Consider the following 17,500-nt stretch of genomic DNA (forward strand, 5'->3'; position numbering starts at 1 on the left):
GATGTCGAAGTCGAAGGTCAAGGTGATGCTCATCACGTTTTTGACATCAATGGCATCGTCCACTTCGAGTTTCTACAACAGGATCAAACAGTGAATCAATGCGTGTACAAGGAGATCCTCTGGCGCCTCATGAGATCAGTCCGGGACAAGAGGAGGGATCTGTGGGAGAACAACGCCTGGGTGCTCCACCATGACAATGCCCCTGCTCACAGTGCCCTGAGCATCCGACAGTTTCTGGCGGAGAAGAAGGTGCCAACTCTGGAGCAACCCCCGTATTCGCCATACTTGGCCCCTTTTGATTTTTTTCCTATTCCTCAAGCTCAAGGGGGTGATCAAGGGGACCCGATTTCCTGATGTGGAGGCCATCAAAAGGGCCGTGACGATGGAGCTCCGGAGGATTCCAGAAGAATCCTTCCAGGGTTGCATTGAAGCGTGGAAGAAGAGGAGGGACAAGTGTGTGAGACTGGAGGGAAACTATTTTGAAGGAATCAAGCTGTGATTTCAATATATCTTTTGAAATAAAGTTTCTGTGAAGTCAATCCCGTTACTTTTAGACTGACCTCTTGTGTGTGTATATATGTATGTATATATGTGTGTGTGTGTGTGTGTGTGTGTGTGTGTGTGTGTGTGTGTGTGTGTGTGTGTGTGTGTGTGTGTGTGTGTGTGTGTGTGTGTATGTATGTATGTCTTGGATGGGCGGTTAACACCGACCAGGCCGGATCGCTGAGTGGTTTTCCTTTGAAGCGAACTCGTGATCCTCGGAGATTATGGTGCTTGTGGGAGGGGAATTGCGGCATGGACAGAGCAACCCGAAGCACAGCACAAGGGGTTTATACACGGACACCAGCAACTTAAAATAAACACGGGGATTTAATGAAAATCGATCAAATATTTACAGGGGTAATAATTCAAAATGTAGTAATAAAATGCGGAACTAGAAGTGTAATAAAATGTTATTACATGCAGAATCATGTCGTTTGATACATGGCAGCCATTTTGGAATTCAAGATGGCGGATCCCAGATAAGCATGATGGTGAGTTCACTCGATTCTTTGACCTGAAAATCTGGCTTAGCCGCTGATAATAGCATTTCTTATCAAATTTGGTTCAAGAGTTGTTGGAATATATGTCTAACATGGCGGCCATCTTGGAATCCAAGATGGCTGACATTAGATATGCATGATATTGATATCACTGAATTAATTGACCCTGAAAATGGGGGGTAGCCACTGCAATCGTATTTCTATCTGCTTTAGTTTCGAAGTTATAGGCAAATATATATCAAATGTGGCGGCCATATTGAAACAAGATGGCGGCCACCAGGGGGCGTTTCAGAGTTGGGTCCTAATTGAAAAATGTTCCTTCTGGGGTCCTCCACCGATCTGCAAAGTTTCATAATTTCTCCACAATGTGAAATATTTTTCGACTTAGCCGCTGGACAATGGGGGATACATTCCTGGAAAATTCCGCAAATAGCAGGGCATTGTTTCAATGGATAAAGGGGTGATAGGTTCTCGGCAGTTCGTGATTCATGAGGGAAAACCAAAAATCATGTGAAAAACCGTGAATATGCACACAAAAACACTGTGAAAATGCGGAAAAAACCCCTCAAACGCCGGCGAAAATGCAAAAAAACTGTGAATACACCTGCAAAAACAATTTGGTTTGGTGTGTCTTGAATAATTGTGAGTCTCTCATTCATAGAACCTTTTGAACACCCCATGTATATTTGAGTTTAGGAATGTAATAATTATTTTTAACCTTTGTTGTTCTTTGTTTTTCAGCCAAGCCAGGTACCCATGGATGAGAGCCTGTTGGTGTCTCGTTACCTTTCAAGCCCCCTACTCATTGATCGTGAGTCCCCAAACAAGGAAATTGTTCCTTGTGCTTTCTGGTTGAGTTGTATGCATATGTCTGTTAGATTGCTATTAAAACCCGAATATGGCTGTGCATTGATGGTTGATTGAGAAATTAGGTTGGTTGTGTTAGCACTGTATTTGAGTGTATTGATGTTATGTTTTTCTTAATGGAAGGTTTTAGTTGTTGGATGCATACTTTGCTGATTCAAATGTACTCATTTTCTATAAAGTCAATGAAAACATTTTCCTCAAACCATGACAAAATGGTCCTACGCCAGCAAAAATCGGCACAAATATTAGTCATTTATATCATTTTCAGCCAGTGTTGCACTTTTCTCTCCCGAGAAATGACACTTGTCCATAGGCTTCCATTTTTGTATTTCTGGCTGGCTGGAGATGCTGGTGGGAGGTTTGGCAGCAGGGGAAGGGGTGGAGAAGGGTGGGGGGCAGCTCTGAGGGAGTTTCTTTCCTCTGGGGAGGAATCATGGTGCTGGTCGGGAAACTTACCTGCCGATGTGATGGGGCCCTCCTCAGTTCACTGATGGAGAGGATGGCTGAGTGGGACCCAACAATTTGGGATTCAATGGGCCTCTCAAATGCCAATTACCCTATTCTGTCCCTACCAACGGCAGGAACTCATTGTATGGTGTTGAGGAGAGCATCTCATCCAAATTCCTGTGTGTAATGAAACATTAAAAACAATTTTTTTTAATCTGGGTGAGTTTAATTACACATGCCAAAAGAAAAGTGGTGTTTTTGTCTCTAAAACTTTTGAAATGGGGAAAATGTCTTGACTCCTCACAAATGCTCCTCCCCAACCTACACATTATTCCTGGCTCTGTCTATTGCAGGACTTTCAAAACGTCTCAGAAAGGCCCACCGATGCCTTTCGCCCACACGCTGTGCTTTCACTTTCATTGACTCACTTTCGTTGATCTGGGCACTTTGAACCTGCCGTTTATAGGGCGAAATTGCATAGTCTTTTCAACACAATTTGTAGCATTAAAAGGAAAGAGTCAAATTGAGGGCATTTCCAAAATGCTGAACCATAAATGTGTTTCTGGATGCAAATCGGACTCATAATAATATGAGAAATATCCATGGATGAGAGGTGTTGTGCTCCTGTGAATAACAATGAGCAGCTTCAGTGGATAAGGAGTATATGGCGGCCTATCCACAACTCAAGGGTGTACACCTGTCACTTTGCTGTGTTAGACATGGATGGAAGTCGGAAGAAAACTCCATCTTGGAAGCACAGAAATCCTGAACTATTCCTGTGGAATGAATGGAGTCAAACCACAAGTAGATATCAACCACCGCAAATTAAACGTACTCCTAATAAACTTCAAGGCAGTAAAGAAATAGCGTAACTATCTGGTCCACTTGCTGAAGAACTCGTAACCTTTCACATTGCTTCATTGCTGACTAAGTCAATCATTGCCAATGGCATATCACTTTCATGCTATGGTGATGGGGAGGGATCAATGTTGTATTTCCATGACTCGTCGAGGGTTGAAGAAGTTGATTTGGATGAGCCTACAAATCCTCAGTGGATTAGTGGTGAGAATATTAGCAGTTTTTGCAGTGCTTGACACCAACTTATTTTGGGGGTTGCCCTGCAGAGCCATGCAGGACAACCGTTTCAAAATTTTTGTTGCCTAAAGTCAAATTTTGGTTGCCTCAAAAAAAAAAAAATCAAAATTTTCATTCGTTTTCGGAATTTCATTCATTTCGTTCTCTTTTGGAGAGAGCTAGCAGTGCTCATAGAAGCAGATGAACATGATGGATGAACATGAGAATCCCCTTCAGCATCCTGTCCATTGACAGGAACACTCTCCTCTCGAAGTTCTGCTTCAACACTTTGTCTTTTAGCAGGACGTGTAAACCTGAAATGAGACAGCCTTTTCTGACTCATTGTTACTTCGAATGTTGAAAATGATTGCTGAAGATGAAATGAAATTTTGTTGAGCACAGGTTGAATCTCAGTAATTATTCACCCCTCCCCCTTACGTAGAATATTCCTGAAAATGTACTTGCATGAACAAATAAACCTATATATAGCATTCCACGTAACCACGTTTTACAAACTGTTTGCCTCAGTTCACAATTTTTTTTTTCCTGTGAAATTATTTTAAATAATTATTGATGTTGATGCATGTGCTTTCTATACAAAATAATAATGATTTTACAAATAAGAGTCTTTTTAATGAAAACATTAATTATGTCATGCATACATTTGAACTAAAATTACAACAATTCTTATCATTTAGCCCAAACCACTCTTCCACTCCGCAATCGTAACTTGTTTTGGTTTTGCAAGCGACCACGTGAGTGTCGAGCAAGTTACATGTTTGTTCAGGTCGAATACACGGTTAGCTAAGTGAAGTGCCATATAATCATGGATTTGAGTGTCTTTTACACACACACACACACACACACACACACACACACACACACACACACACACACACACACACACACACACACACACACACACACACACACACACACACACACGGAGGGGAACACTTTGAGACCTAGTAGGTATCTCCGTTCCATATCCTGAAACCCAGCCAACATATAGATGGCCAACAACATAGCAGCCAACGTGAAGACAAGCTGGTAGGCGACGTGGATCCCCGAGGATCGAAGCGCTGGATACGATGCTTTTCATTCTGACCGATCCACCGACGAAGATTCATTGCCAAGACGTATTGGTTCACATACAATTGTTCCTCTGCCTGGCAAGATTTTTCCTATTGCGTATTTTGCCAACTGGCACTCCTCACAGGACTACCATTTGAAAAATAAAACCTAAATCAAAAATCGGCTCGAGTAAAATTTTCTCAATATCTCAAAGTGTTTAATTCCGAAGTCTCGTTTCTTCACATTCAAAACTGCAGGACAAGTATTGAAAATAGTGAACGTAGGTCGAGAAAAAGTATTTTTTCGAATTTTGCGTATTTCAGCCCCGACACCCTTGGTGATCGAATCTGGAAAAATGCTGCGGTTCAATTTTGTAGTAGTTATTAAACTCTATCCATACATCGAATTTGAACGTTCCGCTGTCGATGGTTTCCGAGGTCAAGGTCACTTAACATATTCCCTGGTTCACCACCTTTCCGCATTTGGAGGGCTGCCATTCGGAAACTATGAGAGATAGAGGAACTGCTGTCTCGATAAATATATGGGGATGCAGGGAATAGGCAGGAGTTTGTCGGGTCGCTCTACCTATCATAGAAGCCGCGCTACGTCAGTTACCGTTTGGGTTCTTAAAACGTGTTTTTTTGGCCGCTGCATAGCAACGGGTGGTTGCTTAGGCCTAAGACACATTTGCCACGGCAGCCATGGGGTCTCCAAAATCTATGGCCACTAGCAATTATACGGCGGCTGCAGTATTTCCACGGTCACACAATGTAGCCGTCACATATGTTTTTATTTTTCGGGTAGCCGCATGGCATATTTATAAATTGTGGAGACCGAAAACGTGGGGGTGCCGTACAGTCTTTGATTTGATGTCGCACGGTGATCTTATGGCGTTCCTGTGGCGGCCATAGAATTTTCAAGGCGACCGCAGGGGGGCCCTAAGGCGAACGTGCAGCCAGACGGATGGTAACAAGTGGGTTCTTTTTTTTTTTTTTTACCAGTTTTTTTTTTCGGCTTGTCGAATTGCTATGGCGAACGTAGAAATGAAAAAAAAGTTATAACTCCGCGTTATAATTCCATGGCGACATTACGGTCTGTAAAAGATAGCCAAACGGCGTAGGGCCACCCTGAGACCACCGCAGAAACTCTGCGGCCGCCGCACGTTTCTGTCAATTTAGAGGGCGTACGGCCGCCGTATCCTCGCCATAGAGCAAATGTGACTTAGGCCTTAGCAACGAAACTCAAATGCGCACACTCCCAGCCCATATGGCACCTTTTTGGCAAGTTTCATCAAAATCGGTTTGCTGGTTCGTGCTGTGGAGCCTCGCGTTGCAGACACACACACACACAGACACACACAGACACACACACACGGAAAACCCGACAGTAACGGATATCTAGCGAATCCCAACAGCAGCCAATAACAGCAACTTGTATACATTCTCTCTCTCTCTCTCTCTCTCTCTCTCTCTCTCTCTCTCTCTCTCTCTCTCTCTCTCTCTCTCTCTCTCTCTCTCTCCTCTCTCCCTCTCTCCCTCTCTCCCTCTCTCCCTCTCTCCCTCTCTCCCTCTCTCCCTCTCTCCCTCTCTCCCTCTCTCCCTCTCTCCCTCTCTCCCTCTCTCCCTCTCTCCCTCTCTCCCTCTCTCCCTCTCTCCCTCTCTCCCTCATTACCTTTGCGCCTCTCACACGAAAGATCACACATAACAACCACATTACTGTAAACTTTAATTGTCGATCCAGGATGTCATGTTGTGTATGCATATTCAATATTGTCAATATGAATGTACAAGGCACGGTGACGAGGCTGTCACGTCATTTTGAAAGTCCCTTGTTGACTTCATGGCCAGTGGGTGGTGCTGTTGTATAGTTGTGAATCAATTGATTGATGTCATTGTGTCTTGGAATGATCTTGGTTTTTTTTGGTTGATTTTAATAATTTTTCGATTAGCTTTTATTTCTGAATCCATAAGCAAGTTCCCTTGGACTAGTTACTGATGAGGTGCTCATGACCACTGCCATTTTTGGTGACAATACATCGTACTACCCTTTGGCAGTTTATTCATTTTAATACAAATGCGTTAAAAACAAAGAGTTGCATGACACATTGTGCAAGTTTGGAAAACTAAAAGAAGGGTTGAGGGTCCATTCATATGGGGACAGGCAGGCCTTCATCAGCATGATTGGAGATGTTTTGAGTAGACAGAGGGACTAGGAGATCCGTGGCATGATAATGTGATAACATTACATGAAACAGGACCACATACTACGAGATTGATATTTGCTCCATGCATGGTTGAGTTTTGTTCAGATCATGTAAGTATTTTTGTGTCCAGGTCAATTAAAACCGACGCTGTATGTTGGGCTGAACTGGCTTTTTCTTCCTTTGGATGACGTTCTGAATGATGGCAGACTGCGTGCAAAAACCGAAGCGAAACACGAGAACCTTAAAGCTTCTGTTAAAAGCAACGACTTTATTCCCGATACAGATAACAAGGGAAGATTGGATACGATGGCAGGTAGTAGTAGTAGTAGTAGTAGTAGTAGTAGAGAAGAAAGGGAGGGAACACAGAATCAATAATAAATAATTATATACAATAAGAAATAAAACGTACAGAAATCTAAGGTGCCAAACACAAGATTTAATCACAGATGAGAAAGGGACAAAACCGGGGGACTCAGCTCTGGTGGTAGCGGGTGGAAGGATGGAAGCAGCCACAACCAGGCGATGAGGAGGGATGGGGAGGTGATGGGCAGGACGACGAACAAGCACAGGATGAAGGCAGGCAAACAAGACCTCCCTTTCAGAGGTCTCCTCCTTTAGCACTCGTTCTCCTCAGTCGCTGTTCTCTTCAGGCTTGGCTCTCTCAGCCCAGCTCACGATCCTTTTTGAACTCCATCTCCTCAACCGTCTTTTCTCTTCCGACTCAATGAACTCGCTCTCTTATGTGATCTCTCGCTCTCTTATTGTTATCTTCTCCCGGGCAACGCTCCGCCCCTTCGAGGCGATCCATAGCTCCGCTCCTTTTGCTCTTGCAGTCTCCCAGTGTCCCAGGTAGATGTTTACACAGGGGCTATACGCACAATTCCTTAACCATAACCCTTAATTAATTATTACCATGCACCATCCCCTGTATGGTGCACATTCAAACAAGACAATCCTTAATCTGATGTGTCCCTACTTGTAACATCGTGATTTGCAAACTACTCGCACATGGGCCTTGCAACTCTCCACATTTATATCTGTTCAATGGGAATTTCTAACTCTCACTCCCTCCCCCCCCCCCCGCCCCTTCAAACGTAACAGTATATCTCATCATGATCAGCCAATTGTGGACTTAACTTCGTATATATTAATTACCTCATGCGTGTTAAGCATTTGGTTCACCTTGTCCGTCTGTCTGTCTACAAACCTCAGTTTATGATCGAGGAACACCTTGACTTCAATTGAGTGTTGTATTTTGAGCACAAATCAGAACATGAATCGGAAAATGAACCTGTAGTTTTGGCAGTACTTTGGCTCTGAATTTGTCTCAATTGTGCATGCGCATGGAGGAGTGAAATAATTTTTTTTTATTCTGTCTGTCTGTCTGTCTGTCTGTCTGTCTGTCTGCCTGCCTGTCTGTCTGTCTGGAAAATCATTCCAAACAGGAAACTTACTGCTTTTAAGGATGTCCGAAAGAACGCAAACAACTTGCACGAATAACTAATACAGCGTGGTATATAAAATGGTGTAAGATACACTGCATCAACAGTGGCAAAGTTTAGAAAAAAAATTCTACAACCTTTAAAACACTTTTGTAATTTCAATTGAATTATACACTTGAGTAATGGAGAACACAAATTGCCTTCTTGGCACTTTGAAAAGCCTCCCATTTAGCAGTACTTGGACAAAATATTACGGCTTTTACATCGTGTCGACCAATGAAATTTTCTGCTCGCAGATCCCGCCCATGTCCTTTTTCTCTCAAGACCTCTCTGCTTTGTTAAGTTTTAATGTTTCCACGGAAATTTCTCAGAAATTCACTGAAATAGTATTTGCTGACTTGTGGTTAATTTGTTTTCATTTCAGGATGCAAAGAGGAAAATTTGACAATACATGAATTAGATTTAGTGATTTAAAACTGATGAAATTTTCACTTTTCTTTCATTTTGAAGGGTCAAAATCCTCATCAATAAGTTGTTACTCATCTGATGTTCCAGCATCTTTGTTTGTGCCTGTGTCCCTGCAGAATTCAAGTTTGATCTCAGGCTGTACGTGCTGGTATCATCGTATGACCCACTGCTTATTTACCTTTACGAAGAGGGACTTACCAGGTGAGATAAATTTCCCTTTTGCTAACAGGTGGTAAGGCTTGGGAATTCCGGATTCAATCATAGACCTGGGAATTCCGGATTCAATCATAAAGGGTATTTCTTTCAAATGAAATTGTAGTCTTCTCAAAATCATCACCACCGACTGTTATTGACAAAGCAAAGGTGAATTTACTCATCAGTGACACATGCTCATTTCAGCTTTCTTTCCTGACCAAAGTCCAACCAACACAAGCAAAGAAACTGTAAATATTAGTTATTTACAGGTAATTTGGCAAAATAAATAGTCTGGCAGGATGGTGCACTTACTTGCACTCTTACTTTTGATTTCTCTGCTCTGGGTTTGAGTTGAGCAGCGCAAAATTCCTGCCAAAATCAGCTGTAGTCATATGTCAGGCCTGCTCAGCCTTTTCATCAAAGGCTTGAGCAAAACTCGTTGGATGAACACCCCATAATAAGGTGGGAATAATTGAAGTCATCAAAGTCGTCGTGGTAGTAGTAGTAGTCATAGTATAAGTAGTTGTTGGCATAATAATGACTTTTATATGGAAGAATGCTATGGGACTGAATGGGTTGCTGGGCATAAGTGTGTGAGTTTTATGATTAAATTAATGTGAATTGTAGCTGGAAGCTTTGTAAAATTCCCTGCTATCAGCATACAAAAATGTGAGGGAAATGAGAAGACAAAGATGTATATCAATAAAGGAAGTAAATGTGGCAGTATAGTGGGGCAAGCACGGGGACATCACCGTGTGTGTGTGTGTGTGTGTGTGTGTGTGTGTGTGTGTGTGTGTGTGTGTGTGTGTGTGTGTGTGTGTGTGTGTGTGTGTGTATCTCTGTCAGATACCGTAATGTATAAAATTCTCTATGTAAATAATGTGTATCGGGTCGCGCCACCTCCAGGTGGGGGAGAGTATTACAAGTTCCCACCATTTACGGTGCAGTATTCCTGTCTCCGCGTTTTCCAATGCAGTAAGGTGTTTTGAATTAAAAGCAGTAGGTATGTTTTTGCTTCATGCACATAACCGGGTTATTTATTTTTTCCGATACGGAGCTGTCACTTGCCTATACACCGCCCAAATAAAGCTATGCGTCAGAAGAACGTGTTGCACGCTTGGAACAAGATCACCGGTAGGGCAGGTACTCTGCTATACCTAAAACCCTGTTTTCTTTCCCTACATCTGCCTGGCACTGTGCTCTCTGCTTACTCCTTGTATCTATTACCACCCCCATATCCTTCTCATGTGTCACATGTTCCAAAACTTCTTGCATTCCATACTCCATATTTTCATTTTTCTTACCCGCCCGTACCACGTTACAATTATTTACGTTAAACTGCATCTGCCAATATTTTGTCCAATCCATGAAAGTATCTCAACTTTCCTGAATTGATCAGCCTCCGTTCCTGCAATCTACCTTCCCTATTAAATTTGTGTTGTTGTTCTTATTGTTGCATCGGCATATCCTGTTTGTTTCATCCGTTTCAGACGTTTCAATCAATTCCATGGACCCATTGGTTGATAGTAGGAAATGCCAGAGCCCTGATTTGGAGTTGAGCTTTGTAGAGCCTACACAGCCTTTAAGGGTAGGAATTGTGAATTTGACCAGGTTGCTGACTTCTTCTTTTGTATCTAACACATGGCTGTGGGTATCATCATTTGCTTGAGGTGCAGCTGTGCCACTGATGCAGTGCTCCTTGGAGGTTAGAGCAGGAATTTGTGATTTGTTCAGGGTGCCAATGGATAGCTTGCCTACTCTTTGAGAAGGACTCCATGGGATCTTTAATGTCCACCAAATAATGCTCTCAGATAGGGTGTCCTGTTTAACAGACAGAGCACATGCATCAGTGCCTGCCCGCGAAACAGCAGGATGATAGTTTATTGCTGGTCCGAGATTCAAACCTCGGTTAGACACTTCAAATGCAAGTGGGTTACTGAGACAATCACGTATTCTGTCCCAAAGACTCATGTGATCTTTAACATCCACCAACAACCAATGTTAGCAGACAGGTCCCCAGATTATTAACCTCCGCCATCGAAGATGGGCGGAGGTTACTGTTTTCACCCCTGTCTGTCTGTTTGTTTGTTTGTTTGTTTGTGAACAGTATTACTGAAAAACTCCTGGACGGATTTCGACAAAACTTGGTGGGGGGATTAGGTACGGTCCAATGATCATGCCATTAGATTTTGGACTCGGTCCAAAGTCCAATATGGCCGCTATGGCGGCCATTTTGAAAAAATATTTGAATTTTTGTTTTTGCATTTCTACGTGTTTTAAGTGATTTCCAACCAAAAAAAAAATTGTTAGAGAAAAAAACAACAAAATTTTGCAACTTTTTCTCAAAAAAAAATTCGATTTTATTTGAAAAATATTTGAATTTTTTTTGCATTTCTGCATGTTTTAAGTGATTTCCAACCCCTCAAAAAAATTTGTTAGAGAAAATTTTTTTTAGAAATTTTGCAACTTTTTTTTCAAAAAAATTTCGATTTTTTTTCTTTTTGGCATTTCTACATGTGCATCGATCTAGTTTAGTTTATTCAATCGTTGTTCAGTAGAGTCTGATCCGTTTTGACCTACAATGAATAGGATATCAGGATCACTTAAGTGACCCAGCAGTATTGACGGCGGAGGTTTTGCACTCTACCGAGTGCTCCCCTTCTAGTTGTATAAGGTGTTACCTGAGCTGTAAAGACTGACACACACCACACTATATTTAAATGCAATATTCCACACACTCGTACATCATGTCCTTTTGAATGATTTCCATGTGGTTACTGATAAGCCGTGGAAACTCATTGATTTCTCTTGTGATTCCTGTCATCTGAATGACCTACTCTATTTCAGTGATTGATCATAAGCAACGAAAAATCATAGTGTGGTTCCAAACATGCTCCACCGATTCCTGTGAAAGTAATGCAATTTCATGTAAATTTGTGCTGTATATGCCAAGCTATAAAGCAGCTCAGCAAACTGTGCTTCATTATGTTGGTAAAGTGATTTGATTGTGATCTGGTATCATTCTGGCTTGATTCCAATTTTCAGGTTTCTTCTCAGATTATGTACTGAACGGCATTTATATAATTTAGGATTTTTAATGCCCTTTCTGTCGTCTGCTGCAGATTTGCCACAGTAAAGTATGACCGAAGCTCAAAACACATCAAGAACCAGTTTATGCATCTTACAAACTACAGTGTGAACAAAAAAAGTGGGAATTATGTGAGGTGAGATGGTAAATGTTCATTCAATGGATTTTTGAGGACATGAGGGTAAGGAAGGGAAGGAGAAGTAAGACAGCTCTTCATTTTCCAGTATGGTAATGCAGTTAAATTGTGGCATGGTAGACATAACATAAGTTAATTTGTTTTTTTGTAGATTTTTGTCATTCATAAAATTGTTTCATTTTGTTAAAAAAATGTTTTTATCATGATGTTATTTTTCTCCTAAGTCTTGTTGAGAGAAATGTACAAAGCCTATTTTAGACTCTGTTGCCCCTTTCTCTGTAGCCAGTCAATTCCTGCAAACTTACACATTTACCTAATTTTTGGTTCCCTCATCTGGTATTCCTCGATAATTTTGAACACATGTAAATATATGAATAAAAGAATAGTGGGAAAGTTTTAATTTCAGGTTGACATTCCGTTTTACAATCCTACATATTTATTGACTGTCTCCCCTAATTACCACGCACACGCGAAGCAAAAAGTGTGGTTAAGCAATTGGTTTATGTCCGACACTTCGCACAGTCAGTTTCTGAGCAAAGAACTACTTAAGTTAAATTGTATGTCATATTTTGAACATTAATTAGGAACATGAATAGGAAGACAAACCTGCCATTTAACAGTTTTCCGTTTAACAGTAACTTTGTCTCCAAATACATCCCGATCGTGCATGCGCAAAGAGGAGTGAGATGATGTTTTTTACTCTGCCTGCCTGGAAGTCAAGCAAAATTGAAAATAATTCCAAACAGGAAACTTACTGTTTTTAAGGATGTTATAAAGGACACATACAACAGGCACAAATAACGAATGGAACGTGTTAGATAGGATAATGTAATAGAAACTGCATCAACAGCGGTAAAACGGCGGTAAATTCCAGAATTAATTAACTTATATGACATTTGCAATCTTTATTTTATTTGAATTGAATTACTGTCGGATCCCGCTATTCATGGGGAATATGTTCCTGAAAAATGCCGCAAATGTCGGGGTCCGCGAAATATCAGGACATTGTTTTTAAAAAAAAAAAATTTTTTTGTTTTTTACATGAAAAGTGATTACACATAACAAATCAGGATACAACATAACAAAGGGAACAGCAGGAAAAAGGGGAACCAATAACAGCAAGGTGGAGGGAGGAAGTTGATGGAGATGGACAAACATGGGATGTAGGTAACGATGAGGGGTAAGGGAGAATGCAAAGGGTGGACAATATGGATACATGAGCAAAATTGTGTTTGAACAGTTTGTGATTATGCAAAGGTCTGGGGAGAGGGAAAAGGCTGCTGCCTGTCTGTCAGAAGGATGAGAGATGTCTTAGCAGAGAGTGTAGTCATCAGCAAAGAGATAACAAGGATTTTCCAGAGTCAGTGAGATCATTGATGAAGATTAGGAATAATATGGGGCCCAAAACACTAAATTGGGGTACTTGAGTCTTGACAGGGAGAGGAGATGAAAGGGTTCCGTTGAGAGCCACATGTTGCCCATGAGAGCATTGAGAGGGGATGAAGTCAGTAATCCAACAGTGGAGTTGCCCTTGGATTCCATAGGCAGACAGTTTGGAGAGCAGGGCTGGATGCCAGACTATTAAAAGCTCACGATATGTCCAGAGAGGTGGCCCTGATCTCATGTCTGATATTGAGGGCCTCCATTCATTGTTGGGAGAGTCGAAGCGGCATGTCCAAGGTGGAGTGCCCAGGTCTGAATCCGAGTTGATGATCTGGCATGGGGCTGTTGGAGTAAAGCAATGATTTTATGTCAACTGTGATGATTGATTCCATGTCTTTGCTGATTATTGAAGTGCAGTAAGCTAATTGGGTTGTAGTTAAGGGGATCTGTTTTTGCACCTTTTTATGTAATGCTCTGATGTTGGCCAGTTTCTAATTTCCTCGGTGGATATAAGAGACCAGTTCTGAAGTGTTTAAAAAAACAAAACATAAAACATAAAAAAATGTGAATACGCGAACAGCAAATGTCGAAGCAGGTCACACTTTATGACCCGCGGATATACAAGGTCCACTAATAGTGAATCCATGAATAGCGGGGTTCGACAGTATGTACTTGAACATTATAGAACACAAATCATCTTCTTTTTCCAAAACACTTCCGTTTGGCAGTACTTAGACATGTTAAATAAGTTGGTGTATTGGGGTGATATATAAAACTGCTTCAATGATTGAAATTGAAGTATATGCTTGAACATTGTGCAGGGTATCATGTTCTATGAACTCTCTAGTTCCTTAACTGTCTCTGTTCTATTCTGTGGTATTTGTGGCAGTTGTGATGACCCGGAAGTAGAGGATTTTGGCAACAAGTGGAGTATGAGTGGAATGTTGCGCTACCTCAAGCAAGAAGGAATTAACACCACAGGTGTGTTGTATGACTCATGTGAGCAACAACAACATTATCATATCCATGGTTTAGTATGTATAAGCTTGCACAAAGTAATGTTTGTCTTTTCTTTTTCTTTTATTTACCCTTCTGCTTCAGAGCTGATGTCACATGTTGAAGAACTTATTGTCAAAACTGTAATGGCAGTTGAGAGTCCTATTGCCTCTGCGATCAAGATGTTTGTGCCACACCGTGGGAATTGTTTTGGTGGGTGTTGACTTTAACAGATTGGTGTGAGTTTGTAAGCTCGCTGTTGATCGAGGTTTTGCTTGGACCTCTTACTCCCTTGCTGTGTCAGCACAATACCTCTCTGTGTATTTTTTTTCTTTCTTTTTTTGCTGTTTTATATTTTCAAGGCTCATGGAAAAGCTTGTAGTATACAAGACAAACAAACACCAGGTACACAGCACATCACACGTATAAAACATTAACTAAGCCTGGGGTCGGGGGGGGAGGTGAAAATGGAGACATGCAAATGAGGGTGGGGGGGGGACAAATAAGATTGATTGGGGTCAATAAATAAAATAAATAATGAAAAAAATCATATGAAATAAAAACATACTGATTCAAGTTAAGAGTATAAGATAAATATCGGTTTCTGTTAAGAATATGACAAAACATGTCATAGATTTTAAATTACAGTGTATCGCACGATACATTTGTCATCAAATTATCGTAAATAGTGTTAAAAAGTCTAAAACACATCGTAAACGGATGTCGGGTGCACCACCAGTTGCTCTTGAGCACCCTGCTCGAAAGGAAATACAGAGAGGTAAAAGACTGAAGTGGTACTGTACAAATTACATAAATATGAAAAAGGGAAGAAAAAAAAAATGTGCAGATGGCTTGTGAGATGAGAGCATGGGAGAGTAGAAGATTGTGAGACAAGCATACATGCTTTCCATAGCAGCCAACGGTGCACAGATGACATTGAAATTTGATTGAGGAAACTGATAAATATTACAATAAACATACATGGCTGTAATAAGTATACAATGGAGAAGCAGAGACCTTTTGATACACATACAACAACATCAGTACCAATAATGCCCAGTTGCTTGGATTTGACTGACTCTGCAGGTGACATGAATAGCAAGAGCTCCATTCCAAAGAGAAGCAAATTACATTGATCTGCAAATTCATGCATTGGAAACATTAAGAAGTTGCTCTCAAGAAAGAATTTTGACAAATAAAGAACATGATGTCCGAAAGAAGGCTGTTTTTCTGCATTGTGTATCACGCATAAAACAGGTTGTACATATATCGCATACTAGCAGGGTCACCTGGCGTTACCCAGTGCTGGTATAATCCTGTTGGCATTTTGAAGAAATAAAATTGTTTTTTTTTTTGGGGGGGGGGATTTTTTTTGTGCCCTAAAACACTTCCCTCCACCTACGAAGGAATGGGGTCAGGGAACATTTAATATTACCTTTCACAAAGCTATAAAGGCTTAGGCACTATAGAGTGATTAAAGAAAAAAAAATCCAACTTGTTTTTTTCAAAATATTTATTTTGCCTAAAACACTCCTTGGCACTCACTGATGAACCTCTTCAAGTTTGACGAAGTTCCGTTTGGCCATCTCTGAGAAAAATTGGTGACGCACAGACAGACCGACAAACATCTCTCTTATAGTGTCGCTCGAAGGATGGTATTAGGGAGAAGACATCGGCACACTTTCTGCACAAATAGCAAGGACATCAAGAGAAATTAACAAATTAACACAGCACATGAGTATTATTGGGTGGGGGTCATGCATGTGACGGTATTAAACTATACGATCACAGAATCATAAGGGAAGTGTTCAGATGGGAACAAACCCTCCAACACAGAGGTTATCTAATCATGGTTTAGAAATATGAACAAATCTAGGACAACCTGAAAATAACTTACTTTGGCCATTGACAAAAGATTTGGGTTTTTAGTATGTATAAGCAATACCTTCCTGTTTGTCAGAAAGTGGTTTTGGTTCGGGTTAGGGTTAAGGTCAGTGATTTTTTTTTTATTATTTTTTTATTTTTTAGTGGCTGTTCACCTTGATCCATGCCAAAAACGATTTTACTATTTTCTGATGCAGATAGACTTTTAAGTATCAAAAAGAAACTTGGTGGACTATTTTAACATGACTGATAAAATACATCGATGCAAATCGACAATACCCTCCTGAAAGAGAACACATAACCTCCGTCCATCTTTTGTGGTGGAGGCACTGTGATTAAACGAAGAGAATGAGGTTCGATTTAGGGGGATATGGGGTAGGGGAGGTAATTTTGTTCTTCATAGTTTAAAGGAAATGGTAAAACCAATTTTATCTTTGAGGTTGGAAAGAGCATTATTTATTTATTTATGTGCCTGTAAGATCTGAATGATGAGAATTACTCATGTTTGTTGCTTTTTAAATGGACTTGGAGCAACGGCGAAGTAAAGAAATGAACAAAGTGACACAAACACTCAGTGGCATAATAATGGTTTGAGCCTCCGCTCCAAGTCTGGGAGAGCGGCGATTCGAACCCCGACTGAGTCATACAAAATACTTTTAAAATGATACGTGCTGCTTCCTTGCTTGACGCTCAGCATTTAAACAAGGATCGAGGATAGACAAACAAATAAAGTACAGACTTTGATGGGCCTAATAGCCTCCTTCTGCATCAAAGTTTATTGCAAGATAACTCGTATTATCATTATTATTATTATTATTATCATGAAGGGTTAATTAGAGCAAGTGAAAAAAGCTGATTACATTGCCATCTGAAACACCAGCAGAAACAGGAAGGCATCATTGTGATTGATAAAGTGACGACCAGCAGAAAGAAGGACCACCAAAGGCCCACAGAAGAGTTTGGAAAGTTTAGCAGGGTGAAACACTATCAAAAGCTCAAGCAATATTCAAAGAGCTGTTAGGGTTCGGGTTAGATAAATTTTCGTCCATGATTAATTTTTTTAGGAAAATATTTGGGGGAAAGAAATTCAGGAGACAGTGTGGCAAAGTGTTGGCCTTTTTAGTTACCATATCTGAGCACATACCTCGATCCCAAATTCTACTGATTTATCCATTCCCGATTAATGCTGTTGTAATTTGC

At 40.8% G+C, this 17,500-nt stretch overlaps 1 protein-coding gene across 2 annotated transcripts in view; it reads left to right on the forward strand.

The window, feature by feature from the left end:
• Positions 1–17,500, forward strand: part of TTLL5 (tubulin tyrosine ligase like 5) — a 270,134-nt gene that overhangs the window by 58,917 nt on the left and 193,717 nt on the right. For both annotated transcript variants that reach the window (XM_085869871.1, XM_085869872.1), the window contains exons 8-12: positions 1,785–1,854; positions 8,735–8,819; positions 11,936–12,037; positions 14,310–14,401; positions 14,522–14,629. In XM_085869871.1, coding sequence (XP_085725997.1) covers positions 1,785–1,854; positions 8,735–8,819; positions 11,936–12,037; positions 14,310–14,401; positions 14,522–14,629 — 457 coding nt within the window. The remainder of the gene's footprint in view (positions 1–1,784; positions 1,855–8,734; positions 8,820–11,935; positions 12,038–14,309; positions 14,402–14,521; positions 14,630–17,500) is intronic.

The sequence above is a fragment of the Eptatretus burgeri genome, chromosome 2 (assembly GCF_056783735.1).
Source record: "Eptatretus burgeri isolate ZD-2024b chromosome 2, Ebu_testis_v1, whole genome shotgun sequence".
Classification (NCBI taxonomy): Eukaryota; Metazoa; Chordata; class Myxini; order Myxiniformes; family Myxinidae; genus Eptatretus; species Eptatretus burgeri.